Source organism: Gopherus evgoodei, chromosome 6, assembly GCF_007399415.2.
Source record: "Gopherus evgoodei ecotype Sinaloan lineage chromosome 6, rGopEvg1_v1.p, whole genome shotgun sequence".
Classification (NCBI taxonomy): domain Eukaryota; kingdom Metazoa; phylum Chordata; order Testudines; family Testudinidae; genus Gopherus; species Gopherus evgoodei.
In genome coordinates this window covers 137,596,195-137,617,993 of record NC_044327.1, presented here as the reverse complement: position 1 = coordinate 137,617,993, position 21,799 = coordinate 137,596,195, and the positions used below count along the sequence as shown (strand labels likewise).

The following is a 21,799-nucleotide window of genomic DNA, read 5'->3' as shown; positions in this document are numbered from 1 at the left end:
TGTTTCTTGGGCCCTGGTTAGTTATGATTTGGTCAGTGCTGTCATCTGGTTGGATCCTTTCTCCTTAAACAAGACAGATTTGGATGATTGAATCCTGAAGTCAGCTATACAGCAATGAAAAGCCGACAGTGAGATAGGATAAGAGGAAAGAAACTGTGAATATAAGAATGGCCCTACTGGGTCAGATCAAAGGTCCATGTAGCTCAGTATCCTGTCTTCTGACACAGGCCAGTGCCAGGTGCCCCAGAGGGAATGAACAGAACAGATAATCATCAAGTGATCCATCCCCTGTCACTCATTCCCAGCTTTTGGCAAACATAGGCTAGGGACACCATTCCTGCCTGTCCTGGCTAATAGGTCAATCAATAGCTATCTTCCATGAATTTATCTAGTTCTTTTCTGAACCCTGTAATGGTCTTGGCCTTCACAACATCCTCTGGGAAGCAGTTCCACAAGTTGACTGTGTGTTGTGTGAAGAAGTACTTCCTTTTATTTGTTTTAACCCTGCTGCCTATTAATTTCATTTGGTGACTCCTAGTTCTTGTGTTATGAGAAGTAGTAAACAATACTTCCTTATCTACTTTCTCTACACCAGTTATGATTTTATGGACTTCAATCACATCTCCCCTTAGCTGTCCCTTTTCCGAGCTGAAAAGTCCCAGTCTTATTAATCTCTCCTCATACGGAAGCTGTTCCATACCCCGAATAATTTTTGTTGCCATTTTCTGAAGCTTTTCCAATTCCAATATATCTTTTTTTGATATGGAGCAACAACATCTGCTCACAATATTCAAGATGTAGCCATACTATGGATTCACATAGAGGCAACATGATATTTTCTGTCCTATTATCTATCCCTTTCTTAATTATTTGCAGCATTCTGTTTTCTTTTTTTGACTGCCGCTGCACATTGAATGGATGTTTTCAGAGAACTATCCACAGTGACTCCAAGATCTTTTTTGAGTGGTAACAGCTAATTTAGACCCCATCATTTTATATGTATAGTTGGGATTATACTTTCCAATGTGCATTACTTTGCATTTATCAACATTTAATTTCATCTGCTATTTTGTTGCCCAGTCACCCAGTTTTGAGAGCTCCTTTTGTAGCTCTTCACAGTCTGCCTGGGACGTAACTATTTTGAGTAGTTTTGTATCATCTGAAAATTTTGCCACCTCACTGTTTACCCCTTTTTCCAGATCATTTATGAATATGTTGAATAGGACTGGGCCCAGAACAAATGCCTGGGGGACACCACTGTTTACCTCTCTCCATTCTGAAAACTGACCATTTAGTCCTACCCTTTGTTTCCTATCTTTTAACCAGTTACCAATCCATGAGAATACCTTCCCTCTTATCCCGTGGCAGTTTACTTTGCGTAAGAGCCTTAGGTGAGGGACCTTGTCAAAGGCTTTCTGAAAATCTAAGTACGCTATATCCACAGAGTCACCCTTGGTCCACATGCTTATTGACCCCCTCAAAGAATTCTAGTAGATTTGTGAGGCATGATTTCCCTTTACTAAAACCATGTTGACTCTTCCTCAACAAATTACGTTCATCTATATGTCTGACAATATTGTTCTTTATTATAGTTTCAACCAGTTTGTCCAATACTGAAGTTAGGCTTACAGGCCTGTAATTGTCGGGATCACCTCTGGAGCCCTTTTTAAAAATTGGCATCACATTAGCTATCCTCCAGTCATCTAGTACAGAAGCTGATTTAAGTGATAGGTTACAGACTACAGTTCTGCAATTTTTCATTTGGGTTCCTTCAGAACTCTTGGGTGAATACCATCTCAGATCTGTCACCTAAAAAGAATGGTTCACGTTTGGGAATCTCCCTCATATCCTGTGCCATGAAGACCGATGCAAAGAATTCATTTAGTTTCTATGCAACTACCTTATCCATGAGTGCTCCTTTAGCACCTTGATGTCCAGTGGGGCATAAAATAATACGACAAGGGTAGAGAATTCAATATAATGCCTTTGCAGTGCTGCTAATCGTAAATCCCCACTGGTGGGCCGAGGACTGGATGACATGATAATGCAATGAGACAAGGTGAGGTATAGGACCAACATCTTTTGGTGAGAGAGACAAGCTTTTGAGTGCACAAAGCTCTTCTTCAGATCTCTCACCAACAAAAGTTGGTCCAGTAAAAGATTTTACCTCATCTCTCTTGTGTCTTTAATATCCTGGGACCGGCAAAAATGTGACTACATTGTGTAGGATAATGCGATGACTTTCAGCACTCACAGGTGAAAACAAAGTTCCTTAAACAGGAGCAAGGCCAGCTGGTGTTCCCCTCACGAAGAAAGTCCTTTAGATGAGTTGCAGTGCTGGCAGGTAGGGGGATGAACTGGGATGCAAAGTGGGACGGGACAAGAGAAGGAGAACTGAACTGAACTGATGATTTTTTCCCAAAAGTTTCTATAAGAAGCCCAAGGGTGGCATAGTTTATCCCCCTCATTATTTTGTCCACCAATTAGGCATACTATCCATATTGATATATTATTATTATTATTATCATCCAATTTTGATATATTAACTTCTGGTTCCACGCCTTCTGTTTTACCCAGCATAATTTCAACAGTCCTTGGATTATATCAACATGGCCTTTTTGGGTTAGACTAATCCAGCTCCTTTAGTTCTCTGCCACTTGTTTCAACATTCAGTGTTGTAAACAACTTGACCTATTTTTCATGGTTATTGTAACATCTTAGGAACTTTCACTCACTTCTTATTTTTGAGTTTACAATTGAGGTACGTTTTGTAGACCCAATAGTCATAAAACAACCCTCCTTCTGGGAAGCAAATTCTTCCAGTATGTTCACCTTACACTGAAGGTGAGCTTCAAATATATGCATTTGAGGGGAAGGATAGCTCAGTGGTTTGAGTATTGGTCTGGTAAATCCAGGGTTGTGAGTTCAACCCTTGAGGTGGCCATTTAGGGATATGGGCAAAAAATTGGATGGATGATTTAATTGGGGATTGATCCTGCTTTGAGCAGGGAGTTGGACTAGATGATCTCCTGAGGTCCCTTCCAACCCTGATAGTCTATGATTCATTTCTGAATAGCAGTATTTATAGTTACAAAACTACATACATGTTACTAAAATCCAGCCAACCAGTTTGTAACAGTTCCTTAGTTTGTTTTGTTCTGTACTTTTCTTAATCTCTGTTTTGGATACTAAATTCTGAACCAGTTGGGCATAGAGGTACACCTCAACTTGTGCTAGGACACACTGTTCATGTATTTTGGCTTCGACAGACTTCCTATTTTCTAATGACAAAGATAACTTCAACTTTTCAAAGTGCTGTAGGATATTTGACATAAGTGAATGGAATTGCAGGGAGATTAGAATGCATTCAGTTAACTTAACTTTCCAACACGCATGCACACAAACACACTATATATGTATATTATATAGGGCTGCCAATTAATCGCAGTTAATTCACGCTATTAACTCAAAAAAATTAATTGGGATTTAAAAAATTAATTGCAATTAATCACACTGTGATTAATTGCAATTAATACCAACTGAAATTTATTAAATGTTTGATGTTTTTCTATATTTTCAAATATCTCAATTTCAATTACAACACAATACAAAGTGTACAGTGCTCACTTTATATTATTTTTGCTTACAAATATTTGCATTTAAAAATGATAAAATAAGAATTTTTCAGTGCACCTCATAGAAGTACTATAGTGCAATCTCTTCATCATGAAAGGTGCAACTTCAAATGTTTTTTTGTTACATAACTGCACTCAAAAACAAAACAATGTAAAACATTGCCTTCAAGTCCGCTCAGTCCTAATTCTCGTTCAGCCAATCGTGAAGAGAAACAAGTTTGTTTACATTTACAGGAGATAATGCTGCCCACTTCTTAATTACAATGTCACCTAAAAGTGAGAACAGGTGTTCGCATGGCACTGTTGTAACTGGTGTTGCAAGATATTTATGTGCCAGATGCACTGAAGATTCTTATGCCTCTTCATGCTTCAGCCATCATTTCAGAGTACATGCTTCTATCCTGATGACGCTCATTAGAAAAATAATTTGTTAATTAAATTTGTGACTGAATTCACTGGGGGCGAATTTTATGTCTACTGCTGTTTTACCCACATTCTGCCATGTATTTCATGTTATAGCAGTCTCAGATGATGACCCAGCACATGTTGTCCATTTTAAGAACACTTTCACTGCAAATTTGACAAAATGCAAAGAAGATACCAATGTGAAATTTCTAAAGATAGCTATAGCCCTCGACCTAAGATTTAAGAATCTGAAGTGCCTTCCAAAATCTGAGAGGGACGAGATATGGAGCATGCTTTCACAAGTCTTAGAAGAGCAACACTCTGATGCAGAAACTACAGAACCCAAACGGGAAAATCAGCCTTCTTCTGGTGGAATCAGACTCAGATGATGAAAATGAAGATGCATCGGTCCGCATAGCTTTGAATTGTTATCGAGCAGAACCTGCCATCAGCATGGACACGTCCTCTGGAATGGTGGTTGAAGCATCAATGGATATATGAATCTTTGGTGCATCTGACATGTAAATACCTTTCAACGCCGGCTACAACAGTGCCATGTAAATCCCTGTTTTCACTTTCAGGTGACATTGTAAAGAAGAAGCAGGCAACATTATCTTCTGCAAATGTAAACAAACTTGTTTGAGCAATTGGCCGGACAAGAAGTGAGACTGATTGGACTTGTAGGCTCTGAAGTTTTACATTGTTTTATTTTTGAATGCAGGGGTTTTTTGTAATTCTACGTTTATAATTTCAACTTTCATGATAGAGATTGCACTACAGTACTTGTATTAGGTGAATTGAAAAATACTATTTATTTTGTTTTTTATAGTGCAAATATTTAAAAATAAAGTGAGCACTGTACACTTCGTATTCTGTGCTGTAACTGAAATCAATATATTTGAAAATGTAGAAAACATCCAAAAATATTTAAATAAATGATATTCTATTATTGTTTAAAAGCGTGATTAATCTTCTTAATCGCTTGACAGCCCTAATATTATATTAGTACCATGCACATAATATCCATTAATGTAGTGTATGCTATACCTAACATATATGTATTGGCTAACATGGTGCTCTCTCTGCCATTCTTGGTACCCTCCCATTGAGTTTCTCTCAGATGACTCCCATATCCACATGGTTACATTTTTTCCAAGGAGTTGTTTATTAAATAAATAACCTGGGTCTCAGCATTTTTCTGCCCTTGGTGGGATTTCCAACTCTTTCCAGTGTAGTTCCATGGGCAAATTTAATTAATGTCTTGTTTGCTTACCTTTTCCAGATTATTAATAAAAATACGAAATAAGACTGAACCTCATCCCCCCTCTCATTTCTTTGCTGTTTATCTTTGTCCTGTGTTTGTGGTCTTTCAGCCAGTCTTCAGTTCAGGTGACAATGTTGTATCCAGGTTGTGTGAGACTATATCACATCCTTCACTAAATTTAATTCTATTTGATCTGTTTTTTAACCTCATCCTGTAATTATTTAAATAACTTACCTGGTATGACTCTTTATAAGCCTCCCATGCTGATTGTTGCTCATAGTTCAGTTGTCTTCATGACAACTGTGTGGGTTCTGGGTTTTTTTGTTTGTTTACACTGTTAAAATTATTCCCATTATTTTGCTAGGGATAAAAGTTACAAAATAGTTGTAATTGTCAGGATCCCTCATCTTACTTTTTTTAGATTGGCACGATTTCTGCTTTTCTCCTTTCTTCTCACACCTCCCCGGTTCTCCCTGACTTTTTCAAAAATCGTGGCCAGTTATTCAGTAATTGATTAGCAATTTCCCTCAGTGCCCCAGATGCTACTTCCTGGGTTGTCTGTTTTAGGTACCTGTACATTTTCCAAGTGTTCCTTTCCTGCTCTTAAGCTCACTGTTTTTCCAGGGTTTTGTTCATTCATATTCAGCATGTGAAACTTAAACTTTTATCTGGGGAAGAGGGGGCACCAGGGCAAACTTTCTGCACTTGTGGGGAAGGTTCCGTGTCTGCTGATGGTTTCACCTGGTTTGAGAGATGGGGCTGCAGAACTCAGTGTTACCTTTTTCTTTATCCAGCCACAGTCTCCAGAACAGGGACTTTGATGCCTCACATTAAAGCCAAGGTAAGAACCACGGGGTCCCTAGGATGGCATGGCATGGTGGCATGATTCTCGTATCTGGGATGTCTGCAATTAAGGAGGAGAGAGAGAATGGGGACAGGCAGCCCTGCACATTGGAATCTGTCTCTGCTCCTACAGCTCTTCCTCCTTTTATGGCATTGCCTTTCCCTCTTGTCTCCCTGGCATGTGCATACTCACCTTTTCCTCCTTTGAAATCCATTCTCTTGTCCTTTTCACAGATGCCCTGTGGGCTTGTTCTTCAGATAGAGACAGGGCCTCCAGGGCTGGGCGCTCAGGGGAATGATGTTGGAGTATGTGATATACATGTTTAGGTCTGGTTTCAGGTCTTGCCAGGAACAGACAATAACTTCAACAACACACGGAAGCAATCAGTGGGTGCTCAATTCCGGGTAAAGTACTGTTGTTTTATTATGCTTATTTAGTAACATGCAAGGAAATGCCGAAATGGCCCCCAGGAACTTGAGTATAATCAATAGAGCTCCTAGCACATGGAGAAAGGACTTCTCTGAGCTACAAGTGCACACTGTAGTGGGGAGAAGTCTTGGCTTGCACTGCTGAGAGGGAGCTCCCGCTGCCAGAGCCCTGGCTGGCGCTGCTGATGGAGTTTTCACCAACAGGATCATGGATCCAGGAGGGTCTGGTTATTCTTTGTTTGAAGTGTTGTAGTAGCTGTGTTGGTCCCAGGATATTAGCGAGAAAAGATGGATGAGATCATGGTTGGTGAGTGAACCCTGGGCTTGGGGAGACCGGAGCCCAGCCCCCACTATAGCTGCTTGCCCCTGCCCAGCACCCCCAGCCCACTGTGGTTGCTAGCCCCTGTCCAGGTTAGTGTTCCCAGAGTGCCAGAGAGCCGAGCAGCACAGCCCCAGCCTCCCTGGGCTGTGCCACCCGGCCCAACCCCCAGCCAGCATGCCTCGACTGCCCTGGGCCATGCCGGCCGGCCCAACGCCCAGCTGACCAACCTCCCCGCCCCGAAGGTGCCCACCCCCCCCAGCCAAGCTGCCAGCGCTGGGCGGGTGGCCGGAGTGTCCCCAGCCCTGGGCAGGTGGCTCCGGCCTCTGCCACAAAGGGAAGAGCCTCACAGCAGGCAGGATGGGGCCTGGAGGTGGAGCATGGGTGGGAACATGTCAGGCTGTTAGTGAAGGGGCAGTCTTCCATGTCTACGATACCTGCTGCCCATGGATGAAGTAATATCTGTTATCGGTGTTAATATCTGTTGGCAAAAGAAGCAAGCTTTCAATTTCAAGCTGACACAGAGGTAATGTACTCAGAGTGTCACAGCTAACTACAAGTTGGAACAGATAAGGAGTTAACATGTTGGAAAAGGCCATTCAAAATGAAGTGGCCAGTTGACACCTCTGCAGTCCTAGGACAGAGAAGGGTGAGTGGGTACAGATTGTTGTAATGAGCCAAAAATCAGGAAATTATTTGGCATACTGAGTTGCTGACCTGTGTCACTGCCTCCTACTAGCATTCCCTGTCGGTGCTGATGGAGCGAATGTACTCTGCTAACCCCCACTTTGTGCGCTGCATCAAACCGAACAGCCAGAAGGAACCGGGTCTGGTTGACAGCCAAGTGGTGCTGGAGCAGGTGAGTGAAGGACTCAGCATCCCTTCAACCAGGTCCTGTTAGGAACCAGACCTGTGACAGAGCAGAGGGCTGAATACAGCTGGGACTGGGCAGGACAAACTCCATTGTGAGGGTGGGGTTTGAAGATTGAATGGCTTGAATGAACACTGAAAGCTTATTCTTTCGGCAAGAGGGCCAATGAGGGGGGCAGGGAGCAGAGAAGGCATAGTTCTTTGTCGGATCTCCATCGTTCAGGATTTTTAAGATCAGGTTGGACAAACACCTGTCTGGGATTGTCTAGATAATACTTAGTCCTGCCTTGAGTACAGGAGACTGGACTAGATGACCAGGTCCCTTCCAGTTCTATGATCCTATACAGGACAAGCTGGGTCTCTTGATTGGTACAATCAAATGCACCATTATGCTACTGGGAGGAAAGGACATCATGCTTACAGGATGGAGAGCTATTCTGGAAATCAGTGACTCTGAAAAGGACTTAGCGATAAGGGTAGATAACCAACTGAGCTTGAGCATCAACTGCAGTGCCTTGCCTATGAAGGCTAACATGAATATTGGACATATATGTACAGGGGATTAGTGAGCAGGAGTAGGGAGGTGGTATTTCTATTTTATAATACATTGTTGAGACCATTACTGAATAAATAAAATTGAATTTTATCAAGTAGCATCTGAAACATGTCTTTTGCAAATACAACCCCCCTCCCACAACATCCACATAATACATGTAATACATTAAAATAACAGTCAGAGCCTAATAAATATTCTCTTCTTTGGCACAATGCTAAAAGTGCAAAAATTGCAACTGATTTGATCACTACTTGGGACTGAGAAAAATGCTAATCATTATCTTTTGGGGTGGTGACACATTCTTTTTGATACAAAAGAGATAAAAACGAGCATGCTTTCAGCAGCTGGAATATTCTACAGTCCAGAAGATACTGAGGTAGATCTTCCAACACTCCAGATGTACGTGGGGAAAAGATGAGATGTGAAGGAACTTTTCCATGTCTGCTTTACAGAACAACAGTTTCGATGGTTTGGAATCTTAATTGAGTATATGCCTTACATAAATATAGGTTTGATTTAAAAACATGAGCTATCTTCAAAGTAGAAAACCAAAAGGCAAACTTAGAATCGTGAATCATAGCCAGATTTTCTTCGTAGTGTCTGTCATTATCTGTTTGAATAGTTGATTACGTTGATTAAAATATATCAACAGTAAGAGAAAAATCCAACCTATCTATAATAAATTGAAAGGTCTTATACCATGGAAATAAGGAGTGCGCAGGTTGTTCCTCCATCTCCTGAAGGCGAAGGCAGGGCCATCTATAATCTGGAAGAGCACAAATCTTAAACCAAAATTTAAGAAAAGCAGTACAGGCTCTACTACTTAAGAAAGAACATCTACCTCAGCATATAAAAATTGAAAGTCTCCTCAGAAAATTATTCTGAACAATCGCTAAGGCTGAAATATGGCCCTATGCCACACTTTGGCCCCATAGACCATCCGTGATCTTATTTTAGCATTAAAAATTCTTAGTGCTGGGCAACTCTGTTCTCACTGTATGAGCAGGTAAATCAGAGCATCCCTTGAGCAGAGCCATTTTGTTTTAAAGAATCGTAGGACTGAAAGGGACCTCAAGAGGTCATCTAGTCTATTCCCCTGCACTCATGGGAGGACCAAGCACTATCTAGACCATCCCTGAGAGGTGTCTGTCCAACCTACTCTTAAAAATCTCCAATGATGGAGCTTCCACAACCTCAGGAGGCAATTTATTTCAGTGCTTAACTACCCTGACCATTAGGATGTTTTCCCTAATGTCCAACCTAAATTGCCCATGCTGCAATTTAAGCCCTTTGCTTCTTGTCCTATCCTCAGATATTAACGAGAACAATTTTTCTTCCTCCACCTTGTAACAATCTTTTATGTGCTGAAAACTGTTGTCATGTTCTCCCTCAGTCTTCTCTTCTCCAGACTAAACAAAGCCAATTTTTTTAATCTTCTTTCAGAGGTCGTGTTTTCTAGACCTTTTATCGTTTTTGTTCTTCTCTGGACTTTCTCCAGTTTGTCCACATCTTTCCTGAAATGTGGCACCCAGAACTGAACACAATACTTCAGCTGAGGCCTAATCATTGTGGAATAGACAGACTTGTGTCTTGCTTACAACACTCCTGCTAATATATCTCAGAATGATGTTCGCTTTTTTTGCAAAAATGTTACACTGTTGACTCATATTTAGCTTGTAATCCATGGTGACCCCCAGATCCCTTTCTGCAGTACTCCTTCCTAGGCAGTGATTTCCCATTTTGTATGTGTGCAACTGGTTGTTCCTTCCTAAGTAGAGTACTTTGCATTTGTCCTTATTGAGTTTCCTCCTACTTACTTCAGACCATTTCTTCAGTTTGTCCAGATCATTTTGAATTTTAATCCTATCCTCCAAAGTACTTGCAACCCCTCCCAGCTTGGTATCATCCGCAAACTTTATTAATGTACACTCTGTGCCATTATCTACATCATTGATGAAGATATTGAACGGAACTGGACCCAGAACCAATCCCTGCAGGACCCCACTTGATATGCTCTTCCAGCTTAACTGTGAACCACTGATAGCTACTGTCTGGGAACAGTTTTCCAACCGGTTATGCACCCATCTTATGGTAGTTCCATCTAGCTTATAGTTCCCTAGTTTGTTTATGAGAAGGTCATGTGAGACAGTATCAAAAGCCTTACTAAAGTCAAGATATACCCCATACTGCTTCCCCCCATCCACAAAGCTTGTTACCTTGTCAAAGAAAGCAATTAGGTTGGTTTGACATGATTTATAATATATGGAGACATGCCTATCTCATAGAACTGGAAGGGACCCCAAAAGGTCATCGAGTCCAGCTCCCTGCCTTCACTAGCGGACCAAGTACTGATTTTGCCCCAGATCCCTAAGTGTTCCCCCTCAAGGGATTGAACTCATAACCCTGGATTTAGCAGGCCAATGCTCAAACCACTGAGCTATCCCTCCCCTCTTGTTCTTGACAAATCCATGCTGACTGTTACTTATTACCTTACTACCTTAAGACCATAAGAATGGCCATACTGGATCAGACTAGAAGTCCATCTAGCCCAGTGTCCTGTCTTCCAACAGTGGCCAATGCCAGGTACCCCAGAGGGAATGAACAGAACATGTAATCACCAAGTGAACCAACCCTGTTGCCCATTCCCAGCTTCTGGCAAACAGAGGCTAGGGACATCATTCCTGCCCATCCTGGCTAATAGCCATTGATGGACCTATCCTCCATGAAAGCAGCATACAATCGAGTATCCTTAACCACAGGTTATTTATAAATCATACAAGATAAAGTAAAACAGTTATTATTTGTGGCTATACCAGCCCTAAAACAGGACTGCTTTTTTGTGAAATAAATTAGCCTCTAACGCTCGTATTTCAAGTTTAGACAACAAAAAGCTGGAATAAATTTTCCCTGCCACATCTATCAGACTACTAGGTCTGTAAGAAACAGGATTCTTTCTATTCCTGTTTTAAAAATAAAATAGGAACTACAGTACTAGACTTCCAATTAGACGGAATCAATCAAGTATGATTAACGACAATAAATAATTTAGCCAACACCACCAATTAAGATTCTCCTAAAAAATTTCAGCAGGGAGAAGAATCTTCCCCTGAACTTTTTTCTGTTATTGGACTAAAATAAATGACTATAGTTCACTGTTCTTTACTGGAGACTAGAGAGGTAAATCAGACAGAGGATTCCTTATTGCATCAACTATAGTAAAATTATATTTGAAAAAAACTGGTTTGGGGGGAATCAAAGACCTGGCCAAAATATACTATCCAGGCTTTGTCATTAATAAAGTGTCCCTACCAGTGCCTGAGGCTACCATCTCATTAAACATGGAAGAATTTTTAGCTCTAGCTGCTGCTTCAAAATCCTTCTACAGATATCGAAGATACTCTTATTTTTTGTGAATAAGTCTTTATATCTTCTTCTGGCAGCTACTAAAATTCTTACGTAAATCAGGAGAGGAATTGCATCTTACCCTGTTAGTTATGTGTGCTAACGCAGACTTTTTCTTCACACAGTCTGTCTCAAATCAAGTGTGTTTATCTTTGAGAGCATTTTTAGAATAGCTAAAACCAAAATCAGTTTGTTTAAAACAAGAGTTCCCAAACTTTTGCTGGCATGACCCCATTTTAATAAATTATTTTTTCCCAGGACCCCAGATAGCATAGAGGAGGCCATTTTGAAGATTAAAGTGGTGTCCTCTGCACAGCGTTGCATCACATGCACTATATGTGTGAGGTCAAGTCACAATGGAGGACACCAGTTTACTCTACAAAATGACTTCATACACACAGCATGACCTCATACCTATGGTGCATGTGAGGTCACGCTGTGCACAGAATGCCATTTTGTAGAGCAAAATGGTGTCCTCCATGCATCATGACCTTGCACGCACTGTACATGCTAGAGCATGCTGTGCAGAGCAAAATGATGTTTGCCACGCATTATGGATTGCTGCGACCCATAGTTTGGGAACTGCTAGTTTATAAACAAGTGATTGTTAGGACTTTACCAACAACAAATGTGATTGACAAATTTGAGAGGAATTTTTGGACTAAATAATTTGTCTCGGAGGCTGGATTTCTCAGAGTCCTCTAATCTCCTAGATAATCTGTCACAAATGTCAGGGGCTCGTTCTAGTCTTTTACAACCCAAGGGGTTCCCAAGGGGTAATTAAGACATCCTCAACCATTGGAAACAAAACTCTCTTCAGAAAGGGCACATTGGGCATAATTATAAAGAGAGGTTGATTGCTATCTGGGCAAGAAAGTATAGAGAAATCCCTATAGAAGGGCCAATTAATTATAGGAATAATATAATCAAGACTACTACTACTAGTCAATGAAATAAGGGTAAAATGTTCTTCTTTCCCCCAAACTTCTTCAATTTATAGTTATTAAACATATCTAATAATGCCAGAGATGTTAAGCACCTGATCTCTAGAATTTTGAGGGGGAAATTCAAAAATCTCCTCAATGTTTTCTTTATTCAGTGTTTAAAAATCTTCCAAAATAATTAGATGAGCCATTGAGAATTGAAGACTTATCATATCAATTTGCCCATCCAGACATGCCAGCAATGACTCAGAATAAAATGGGGAGCTTATGGAGGGAAAATAACATTTAATACTAAAATTTGAAGATCAAGAAAAAAAATTAATACAGCCTGAATGCCCTGACACTTTGATTCCAAAGGTAAAATCTGGGCTTTCAGGTGGAAGGAAACCAGGGAGGCAAGTACTCCTGATATATGACCCCTTTTAGACAAATGGCTTCCTCCATGGAGAGAAAATTCAAAATCAGGAAAGACTATGATTTCAGACTCAGCTAACTACATTTCTTGTTTTGTTTTTTTCTTTTTAAAGTTTTAAAAATTAAAAAAAAAAACCCTCTGTCATTCATCTTATTTTTATACCCGGGAAAATTCCAGGTAAATTATTCTGGCAAAAGCTCTCCCTAGGTGGAGGGAAAGAAATTGGAGAATCTAATCAAATAGGCGACATTGGCCCAACAGTCTAATTGTAAGAATTTTGAGTAATCTCCAAATATCACATTTTTCTGTTGAGAAATCTGCTTGGAAGATAGTAAACATAAGGGGTGAGAATCTTCTTGGACTTCTGTCTCAAGACTCTCATAAAAAATAGCAGTATTTCAGAGAAGGGGAATGATAAAACTAGTGGCCCTAGTAGAAGAGACTGACGGTTCAAATTTAGGTGATCCTGTTAAATTAGTAGCACAAAAAGTTGTAGAATGTATTTGAGGAAGAGTTGATGTAAAATCCTGAGATATATTCTCTTAAGATAAAGGGTAGGAACCAGCCTCTTCTTTTAGACACAAATAATTATACCTTAGAGCCTTACTCTGTAGGATATTCCCAAATAATATATCTGTTCTAGAGATGAGGACACTTTGGCACCTTAGCTGTTTGCTCATCTTCCAAATTCTAGAAACTATATGGCAATAAAAAAAATTCCACCTCTCGCCTCTCATGCGTATTGTGAGACTAAAGGTTCAACAAAGTTAGAAAGTAAATAAAAACAAATCTTATCAGCCAATACTGATCTAAATGGATAGCTGTAAGAGACTATCTGAATATACTCCCCTCAAAAAACTAAAAACTCAGTGGTCCATTTCGGTTAAATATGAGAGGGCCAAATTTTCAGCATTTTCTTAGATCCTAAGATATTTGTAAGATTTCTAAGAAAGGGAGAATTATCCCTTGAAATATTTAAATCAGAAGATGGTAAACCAAGAAGAGAAGTATCAGAGGGGTAGCCGTGTTAGTCTGGATCTGTAAAAAGCAACAGAGTGTGTCTTGTGGGACCTTAAAGACTAACAGATGTATTGGAGCATAAGCTTTCTTGGGTGAATACCCACTTTGTCAGATGCATGTAATGGAAATTTCCAGAGGCAGGTATAAATATGCGGGCAAGAATCAGTTTGGAGATAACGAGGTTAGTTCAATCAGGGAGGGTGAGGCCCCCTTCTAGCAGTTAAGGTGTGAACACCAAGGGAGGAGAAACTGCTTTTGTAGTTGGCTAGCCATTCAGCATCTTTGTTTAATTCTGTACATGAACGCAAGAAACCTGGGAAACAAGCAGGAAGAATTGGAAGTTCTGGCACAATCAAGGAATTATAATGTGATTGGAATAACAGAAACTTGGTGGGGCAGTTCACATGACTGGAGCAGTGTCATGGATGGGTATAAACTGTTCAGGAAGGACAGGTATGGGAGGAAAGATGGAGGAGTTGTGTTGTATGTAAGGGAGCAGTATGACTGCTCAGAGCTCCAGCATGAAACTGGAGAACAGCCTGTTGAGAGTCTTTGGGTTAAGATTAGAGATGAGAGCAACAAAGGTGATGTCATGGTGGGCATCTGCAATAGACCACTAGACCAGGAGGATGAGGTAGACGAGGCTTTCTTCGGACAACTAACAGAAGTTTCCAGATCAAAGGTCCTGGTTCTCATGTGGGCTTCAATCACCCTGACATCTGCTGGGAGAGCAATATAGCAATGCACAGACAATCCAGGAAGTTTTTGGAGAGTGTTGGGGACAACTTCCTGATGCAAGTGCTGGAGGAACCAACTAGAGGCTGTGCGTCTCTTGATCTGCTGCTGCTCACAAACAGGGAATAATTGGTAGGGGAAGTAGAAGTGGGTGGCAACCTGGCAGCAGTGACCATGAGAGGGTCGAGTTGAGGATCCTAACAAAATGAAGAAAGGAGAGCAGTAGACTATGGACCCTGGACTTCAGAAAAGCATACTTTGACTCCCTCAGGGAACTGATGGGCAGGATCATTTTTACATTATTTTTATTTATTATTATCCCCTGGGAGGCTAATGTGAAGGGGAAAGAAGTCCAAGAGAGCTAGATGTATTTTAAAGAAGTCTCATTGAGAGCGCAGGAACAAACCATCCCGATATGTAGAAAGAACAGCAAATATGGCAGGCTACCAGCTTGGCTTAACAATGAAATCTTCAATGAGCTTAAACTCAAAAAGGAAGCTTACAAGAAGTGGAAATTTTGACAGATGACTAGGGAGGAGTATAAAAATATTGCTAGAGCATGCAGGGGTGTAATCAGGAAGGCCAAGGCACAATTGGAGTTGCAGCTAGAAAGGGATGTGAAGGGTAACAAGAAGGGTTTCTAGAGGTGTACTAGCAACAAGGTGGTCAGGGAAAGTGTGGGACCCTTACTAAATGTGGGAGGCAACACAGTGACAGATGATGTGAAAAAAGCTGAAGTACTCAATGCTTTTTTTGCCTCAGTCTTCACAGACAAGGTCAGCTCCCAGACTGCTTCATTAGGCAACAAAGTGTGGGAAGGAGATGAGCAGCTCTCAGTGATGAAAGAACAGGTTAAGGACTGTTAAGAAAAGCTGGATATGCACAAGTCCATGGATCCAAGGGTGCTGAGGGAGCTGGCTGATGTGATTGCAGCACCATTGGCCATTATCTTTGAAAATTTGTGGTGATCAGGGGAGGCCCCAGACAATTGGGAAAAGACAAATATGAAAAAAGGAAGAAAGAGAACCTGGGTGTAGTGGGGCAGCTGCCCCACTCCTGGAGAACAGGTGTTTAAAGCAACCAAACTTGGCTAATTGGGGAAGCAGCCACAGCAGGGGTTACACCCCAATTATACCACCGCTGGCCCTATACAAGGTGTGTGAGCCAGGAGTGGAGTCAGTCTCTCTCTTGCTCTGGAGAGGGAAGGACCTGGCTACCTGGGAACTTAGGGTACAGGAAGTAGAGCGGCGCTGGGGAAAGGTAAGAGGAGCTGGGGAGCTCCAGCCTGGCAAATCCCCAGGCCTTGCTAAAGGCCAAAGCTGGTACAGGGTTGCAGAGGTGCAGCCCAGGCTTAAGCAGAGGCAGCTGGTCTGATTCCCTTGCCAGTGATGAGTGACCTTTACAGACTGCAGTCTGCCTCAGTGAGCGGGGACTAGATGATGACTGGCAGTAGCCACTGAGGCAAGGTGGGTTTAGAGGTTGGGGGTTCCCCTGGGAGGGGAAACCCAGACAGAGTAAGGGGTTATTGCAGAGACAGAACCCTGAGGTAAAGGGGTCCGGGAGGGACACAAGCGAGCAGCAGGAGAAACACTGGCCTGCAAAGGGCACTCCGTATCCTGGAAAAGAGCTAATTCCCAGATGACCAGTGGGAGGCGCTGCGCTGATGAGTCATCGCTTCACTACATCGGAAAACTACAGATCGATCAGCCCCCAGCAAAATCATGGAGCAGGTCCTCAGGGAATCTGTTTTGAAGCACCTGGAGGAGAGGAAGGTAATCAGGAACAGTCAACATGGATTCACCAAGGGAAGTCATGCCTGACCAACCTGATTGCCTTCTATGATGAAATAACTGGCTCTGTGGAAATAAGGAAAACAGTGGACGTAATATATCTTGACTTTAGCAATGCGTTTGATGCGGTCTTCCACGGTATTCTTAAGAGCAAGTTAAAGTAGTATGGATTGGATGAATGGACTATAAGGTGGATAGAGAGCTGACTAGATTTTCGGACTCAACAGCTAGTGATCAACGGCTCAATGTCTAGTTGGCAGCCAGTGTCAAGCAGAGTGTCCCAGGGGTTGGTCCTGGGGCCGGTTTTGTTCAACATCTTTATTGATCTAATAGACAAAAAGGCATAACATGATCCAGTGAGATAATTAGTCTTTGGAGCAACCTTAGAATCATAGAATATCAGGGTTAGAAGGAACCTCAGGAGGTCATCTAGTCCAATCCCCTGCTCAAAGCAGGACGAACACCAACTAAATCATCCCAGCCAGGGCTTTGTAAAGCCTGGCCTTAAAAATCTTTTAAGAATGGAGATTCCATCACCTCCCTAGGTAACCCATTCCAGTGCTTCACCACCCTCCTAATTTTTTCGTAATATCCAACCTAAACCTCCCTCACTGCAACTTGAGACCATTACTCCTTGTTCTGTTATCTGCTACCACTGAAAACAGTCTAGATCCATCCTCTTTGGAACTCCCTTTCAGGTAGTTGAAAGCAGCTATCAAATCCCCCTTCATTCTTCTCTTCTGCAGACCAAACAATCCCAGATCTCACAGCCCCTCCTCATAAGTCATGTGCTCCAGCCTCCGAATCATTTGTGCTGTCCTCCTCTGACTCTTTCCTATTTTTCCACATCCGTCTCGTAATGTGGGGCCCAAAACCTTCCAAGTAATGTGCTGAATTCTCCATGACTTGAAGGTCCATGACCTTTAAATCAAGATTGGACATCTCTAAAAGATGTGCTATAGAAATATAGAGCTGCATGGGACCTCAAAGTCATCAAATTCAGCCGTTTGCACTGAGGTAGGACTAAGTAAACTTAGACAAACCTCTAAGAGGTTTGTCTAACTTGTTCTTAAAAATCTCCAAAGATGGAGATTCCACAACCTTCACTGGAAGCCTATTTCAATACTTAGCTAACCTTACAGTTAGGAAGTTTTCCCTAATATCTAACCTAAATCTCCTTTGCTCAAGACTAAGAACATTACTTCTTGTCCTACCTTCAGTGGACATGGAGAACAGTTGATCACAGTCCTCTTTATAACAGCCCTTAACGTATCTGAAGGCTGTTATCAGGTCACCCCTCGGTCTTCTTTTCTTGACTAAACATGTCCAGTTTTTTTTAACCTTTCCTAATAGGTCACGTTTCCTAAATCTTTTATCATTTTTGTTGCTGTCCTCCGGACTCTCTTCAATAAAGTGTAGTACTTTGCACTTGTCTTTATTGAATTCCATTGTGTTTATTTCAGGCTTATTCTCTAGGTTGTCAAAGTCAATTTGAATTCTAATCCTGTCCTTGAAAGTGATTGCAAACCCTCCCATCTTGGTGTCATCCACAAATTTTAGAAGCTGACTCTCCTATTATCCAAGTAATTAATGAAAATATTGTCTAATACCAGACCCAGGACTAACACCGCCCGCCTCCCGTCGAACCTCACTTGAGACATCCTCCCAGTCTGACTGAACTATTGGTAACCACTCTGCGTATAGTCTTTCAAACACTTGTGAACTCACCTTATAGTAATTTTATCTAGATCCTTTTCCCTAGGTTTTTTTTTCAAGAATATCACATGGGATTATGTCAAAAGCCTTACTAAACTCAAGATACAGTGTGTTTACTGATTTAGTTGGGAATTGGTCCTGCTTTGGAGCAGGGGCTTGGACTAGATGATCTCTTGAGGTCCCTTCCAACCCTGATATTCTATGATTCTATGATAACTGCTTTTTCCTCTATCCACTAGGCCAATAACCCTGCCAAAGAAGGAAATTAGGTTGGTTTGGCATGATGTGTTCTTGACAAATCCATTCTGATTATTTGTTATAACTCCTTTTTATAACTCGGCATCCTGACAAATTGATTGTTTAATACTTTGTTTCAGTATCTTTCCAGGTATTGAAGTTAGGCCGACTGGTCTGTAATTCCTTGGTTTCCATTTTGTTTCCATTTTTAAAGATAGGTGCTATGTTTGCCCTTCTGTGGATACCTAAACTATTCTCCAGGAGTTCCTGAATATAATTGCTAATGTTCCAAGATGGCTTCTGCTAGTTCTTAAGTACCTTAGGGTGAATTTCATCAGGCCTTCCCTACCTCAATATGTTTGACTTTTCTAAATATTCTTTAACCTCTTCTTTCCCTGTTTTGGCTGCAATCCTTCCCCTTGTTGTTATATTAGTTATGTTGAGTGTCTGGTCACTGTTAACCTGTTTAGTGAAGACTGAAGCAAAACAGAGATTGAACACATCAGTCTTCTTGATGTCCTCTTTTTATTAGCTCTCCTTCCTGGCTAAGTAGAGGACCTACATTTTCCTTCATCTTTCTCTTGCTCCTTCTGTATTTAAAGAACCTCTTCTTATTGCCTTTGATGTCCTGTGCTAGGTATAACTCATTTGGTGCCTTAGCCTTTCTGATTTTGTTCTTACGTGCTTATATTATTATTTTGTTCTCCTCCTTAGCAGTTCATCCATGTTTCTGCTTTTTGTAGGATTTTGTTTTTTATTGTCAGGTCATTCATTCAAGAGCTCCTGATGGAGCCACTTTGGTTTCTTCCTATTCTTCTCATTGGGATAGTTGGCAGTTGTGTCTTTAATATTGTGTCCTTGAGAAAATGCCAGCTCTCCTGATCTTCTATATTCCTTAGATTTTCTTCCCATGGACCTTACCCTACCACTTTTCTGAATTTGTTGATGTCTGGTTTTTTGAAGTGTATTGATCTTATTCAGCTGCTCTCACTTCTTCCTTTCTTTCAAATCATGACATCTATGATTTCATGTTCACTTTCCCCCAGTTTCCTTCCACCTTCAGATTCTCAGTCAGTTCCTCCCTGTTGGTCAAAATGAAATCTGAAAAGGCTGACCCACCTGGTTATTTTCTTCACTTTCTGAAACAAATTTGTCCCCAGTACATTCCAAGAACTTATTGGAAATTTTGTTTTGCTGTATGACTTTTCCAACAGATGTCTCTAGATCAACCAGGAGCTATGGGTCTGGTTACAGGAATTTCTGTTTGAACTTCTTTGACCTATGCTGTGCAGGAGACCAGACTTAGATGATCATAATGGTCCCTTCTGGCTGTAAAATCTGTTAATCTCTTTTTGAACCTTATTGTGCTCTCACCTCAGCTCAGGTACAATGGATTGCTGGAGACCACCCGGATTCGGCGAAATGGCTTTTCCTGGAGACCCTCTTTTGAGGAATTTGCAGAAAGGTTTGTTAAAATCATGGAGAAGTGATTCCAATAATGGGGTGAGGGAATTGCCAGTCTGATCAACAGTGAATGAAATTACTTGATTAAAAAGTGTGAAAAGGACCTAAGACAGTGGATATGGTATGTGTGGGGCAGGGGGAGGAAGTGGACGGGTACTGATTTGTGGTCATCCTTCCTATAATGGGAACACTGGATCAACTCAGGGCATCAGAGATTTATTACTCCCTTGTTGTTATGTTTGGTTTATTTCTCACAGATACCGAATTCTCCTAATTAAACCAGATGTCCCGCTCACACGGGAAAGGTAAGAACCTTCCTCTCTGCCCCCTATAGTCATGAGTAAAGAACAACACAGGAAATTTCTGAAGAGCAAAATTTGCTAAACCAACTTGATTGCTGTTGTGAAGAATTGCAAACTGAATAGGTGAAGGGAGTAGTGTGGGAAGGGATCTTGCAATCAAGGGACTATAAGTACCTAGACAAAGTGATTTGGAGTTTGGTAAAAGCATTTGATACAGTGATGTGTGGAACCTTTCTCGCTCAAATAATTCTCAGTGGCTTGGATAGAAACTTGGTCACATAGAGGAGAGAGACTCAGCTGAAGAAGGAAAGTGATAATGGGGTGGTGTTCAGCTTTGGTCAGTCTCTCTTTCTCTCCTCCCCAAGTTCTTTATTGGGTGTGTGTGTGTGGGTGTGCGTGTGTGTGCGCGCTGCTTTCTTGCTTCCTACTCTGTGTACTTACTGGGCCAGTTACTGTGTTTGTGCATGTATAACACTGAGTGTGTGCATCTACTCAGTGTCTGCTGTTAGTTATCTGCCATTCAGACTGTTATGTTTTGTTCAGACTTAACTGATTCATGGTTATTACATGTTTTATTTGACAACTTACCGATGAGTCTTTCTTCATATATAATTTTTTTTTTATGTTTTGGGCTTGCCATTCTGGGGTACATCTATGCATAACATTATGCAATGAGTGTTTCTATTATTTAACTCATGCTGCCTGTACATCCTTCTGGTGTTGAATGGCGATACTTCATTCAGAATGTCTGGAACTATGTGCAGATCATGAAACTCTCCCATGCTGCTAGGTTACCCCAGATGCAGAACTGCTTAGGCTGCTATGGCATTGGTATTTATGATGAACTCCTGGAGCCCAAGTCCTCTTTTGATGTGGCTGTGCAGCATATCAGTGAGTATTTTGACACTGGAGATTCTGTTCTGTTAAAGAGGAAAGCAATTTTTTTGAAGCTCATCAGCAGCTTAATGAAACCATATGTGAATTTATTTGTGGCAGTTGACCCAGGACTGTGATTTTGGGGATATTTTTGTGATTGGCATAGCCAATGACCACGTCTGTGAATAGTTACTGGTGCAAGATGCTAAACCCTAACTTTTCATGCTGTGGTTACCAAGAGCGAGGCATTTGAGGGCACATGCTGAAAGAGGTTCTGTGTCTCAGATTGCTGCTACCTTTATGTCTATGCTTAAACATTAGCTGTTCATTCTGCTTCCATCACCCAGAGTCATACGACACTATATACTCCTGCTCCACAGCCTCAGCAGCGAAAATTGCCTGCTTTTCATTTTCAAGTGTGGTAATACAGATCACTTGGCTAGAACTGCTGAGTGCTGGGCTTGTGGAGAGAGAGGACATTTTAAGTTACTGTGCCATGGTACACTGGTTCATGACAAGAAGAGGCTTGAAGTGCATATTAGAGTCATAGAGTCATAGACTTTAAGGTCAGAAGGGA

At 41.3% G+C, this 21,799-nt stretch overlaps 1 protein-coding gene across 4 annotated transcripts in view; it reads left to right on the top strand.

Moving 5' to 3' along the window:
• The window catches only part of LOC115653881 (unconventional myosin-VIIa-like), a 131,920-nt gene that overhangs the window by 67,459 nt on the left and 42,662 nt on the right, over window positions 1-21,799 (top strand). For all 4 annotated transcript variants that reach the window (XM_030567619.1, XM_030567621.1, XM_030567620.1 and 1 more), the window contains 5 exons: window positions 6,099-6,145; window positions 6,487-6,552; window positions 7,635-7,754; window positions 19,960-20,045; window positions 20,302-20,349. In XM_030567619.1, the coding sequence (XP_030423479.1) occupies window positions 6,099-6,145; window positions 6,487-6,552; window positions 7,635-7,754; window positions 19,960-20,045; window positions 20,302-20,349 (367 nt within the window). The remainder of the gene's footprint in view (window positions 1-6,098; window positions 6,146-6,486; window positions 6,553-7,634; window positions 7,755-19,959; window positions 20,046-20,301; window positions 20,350-21,799) is intronic.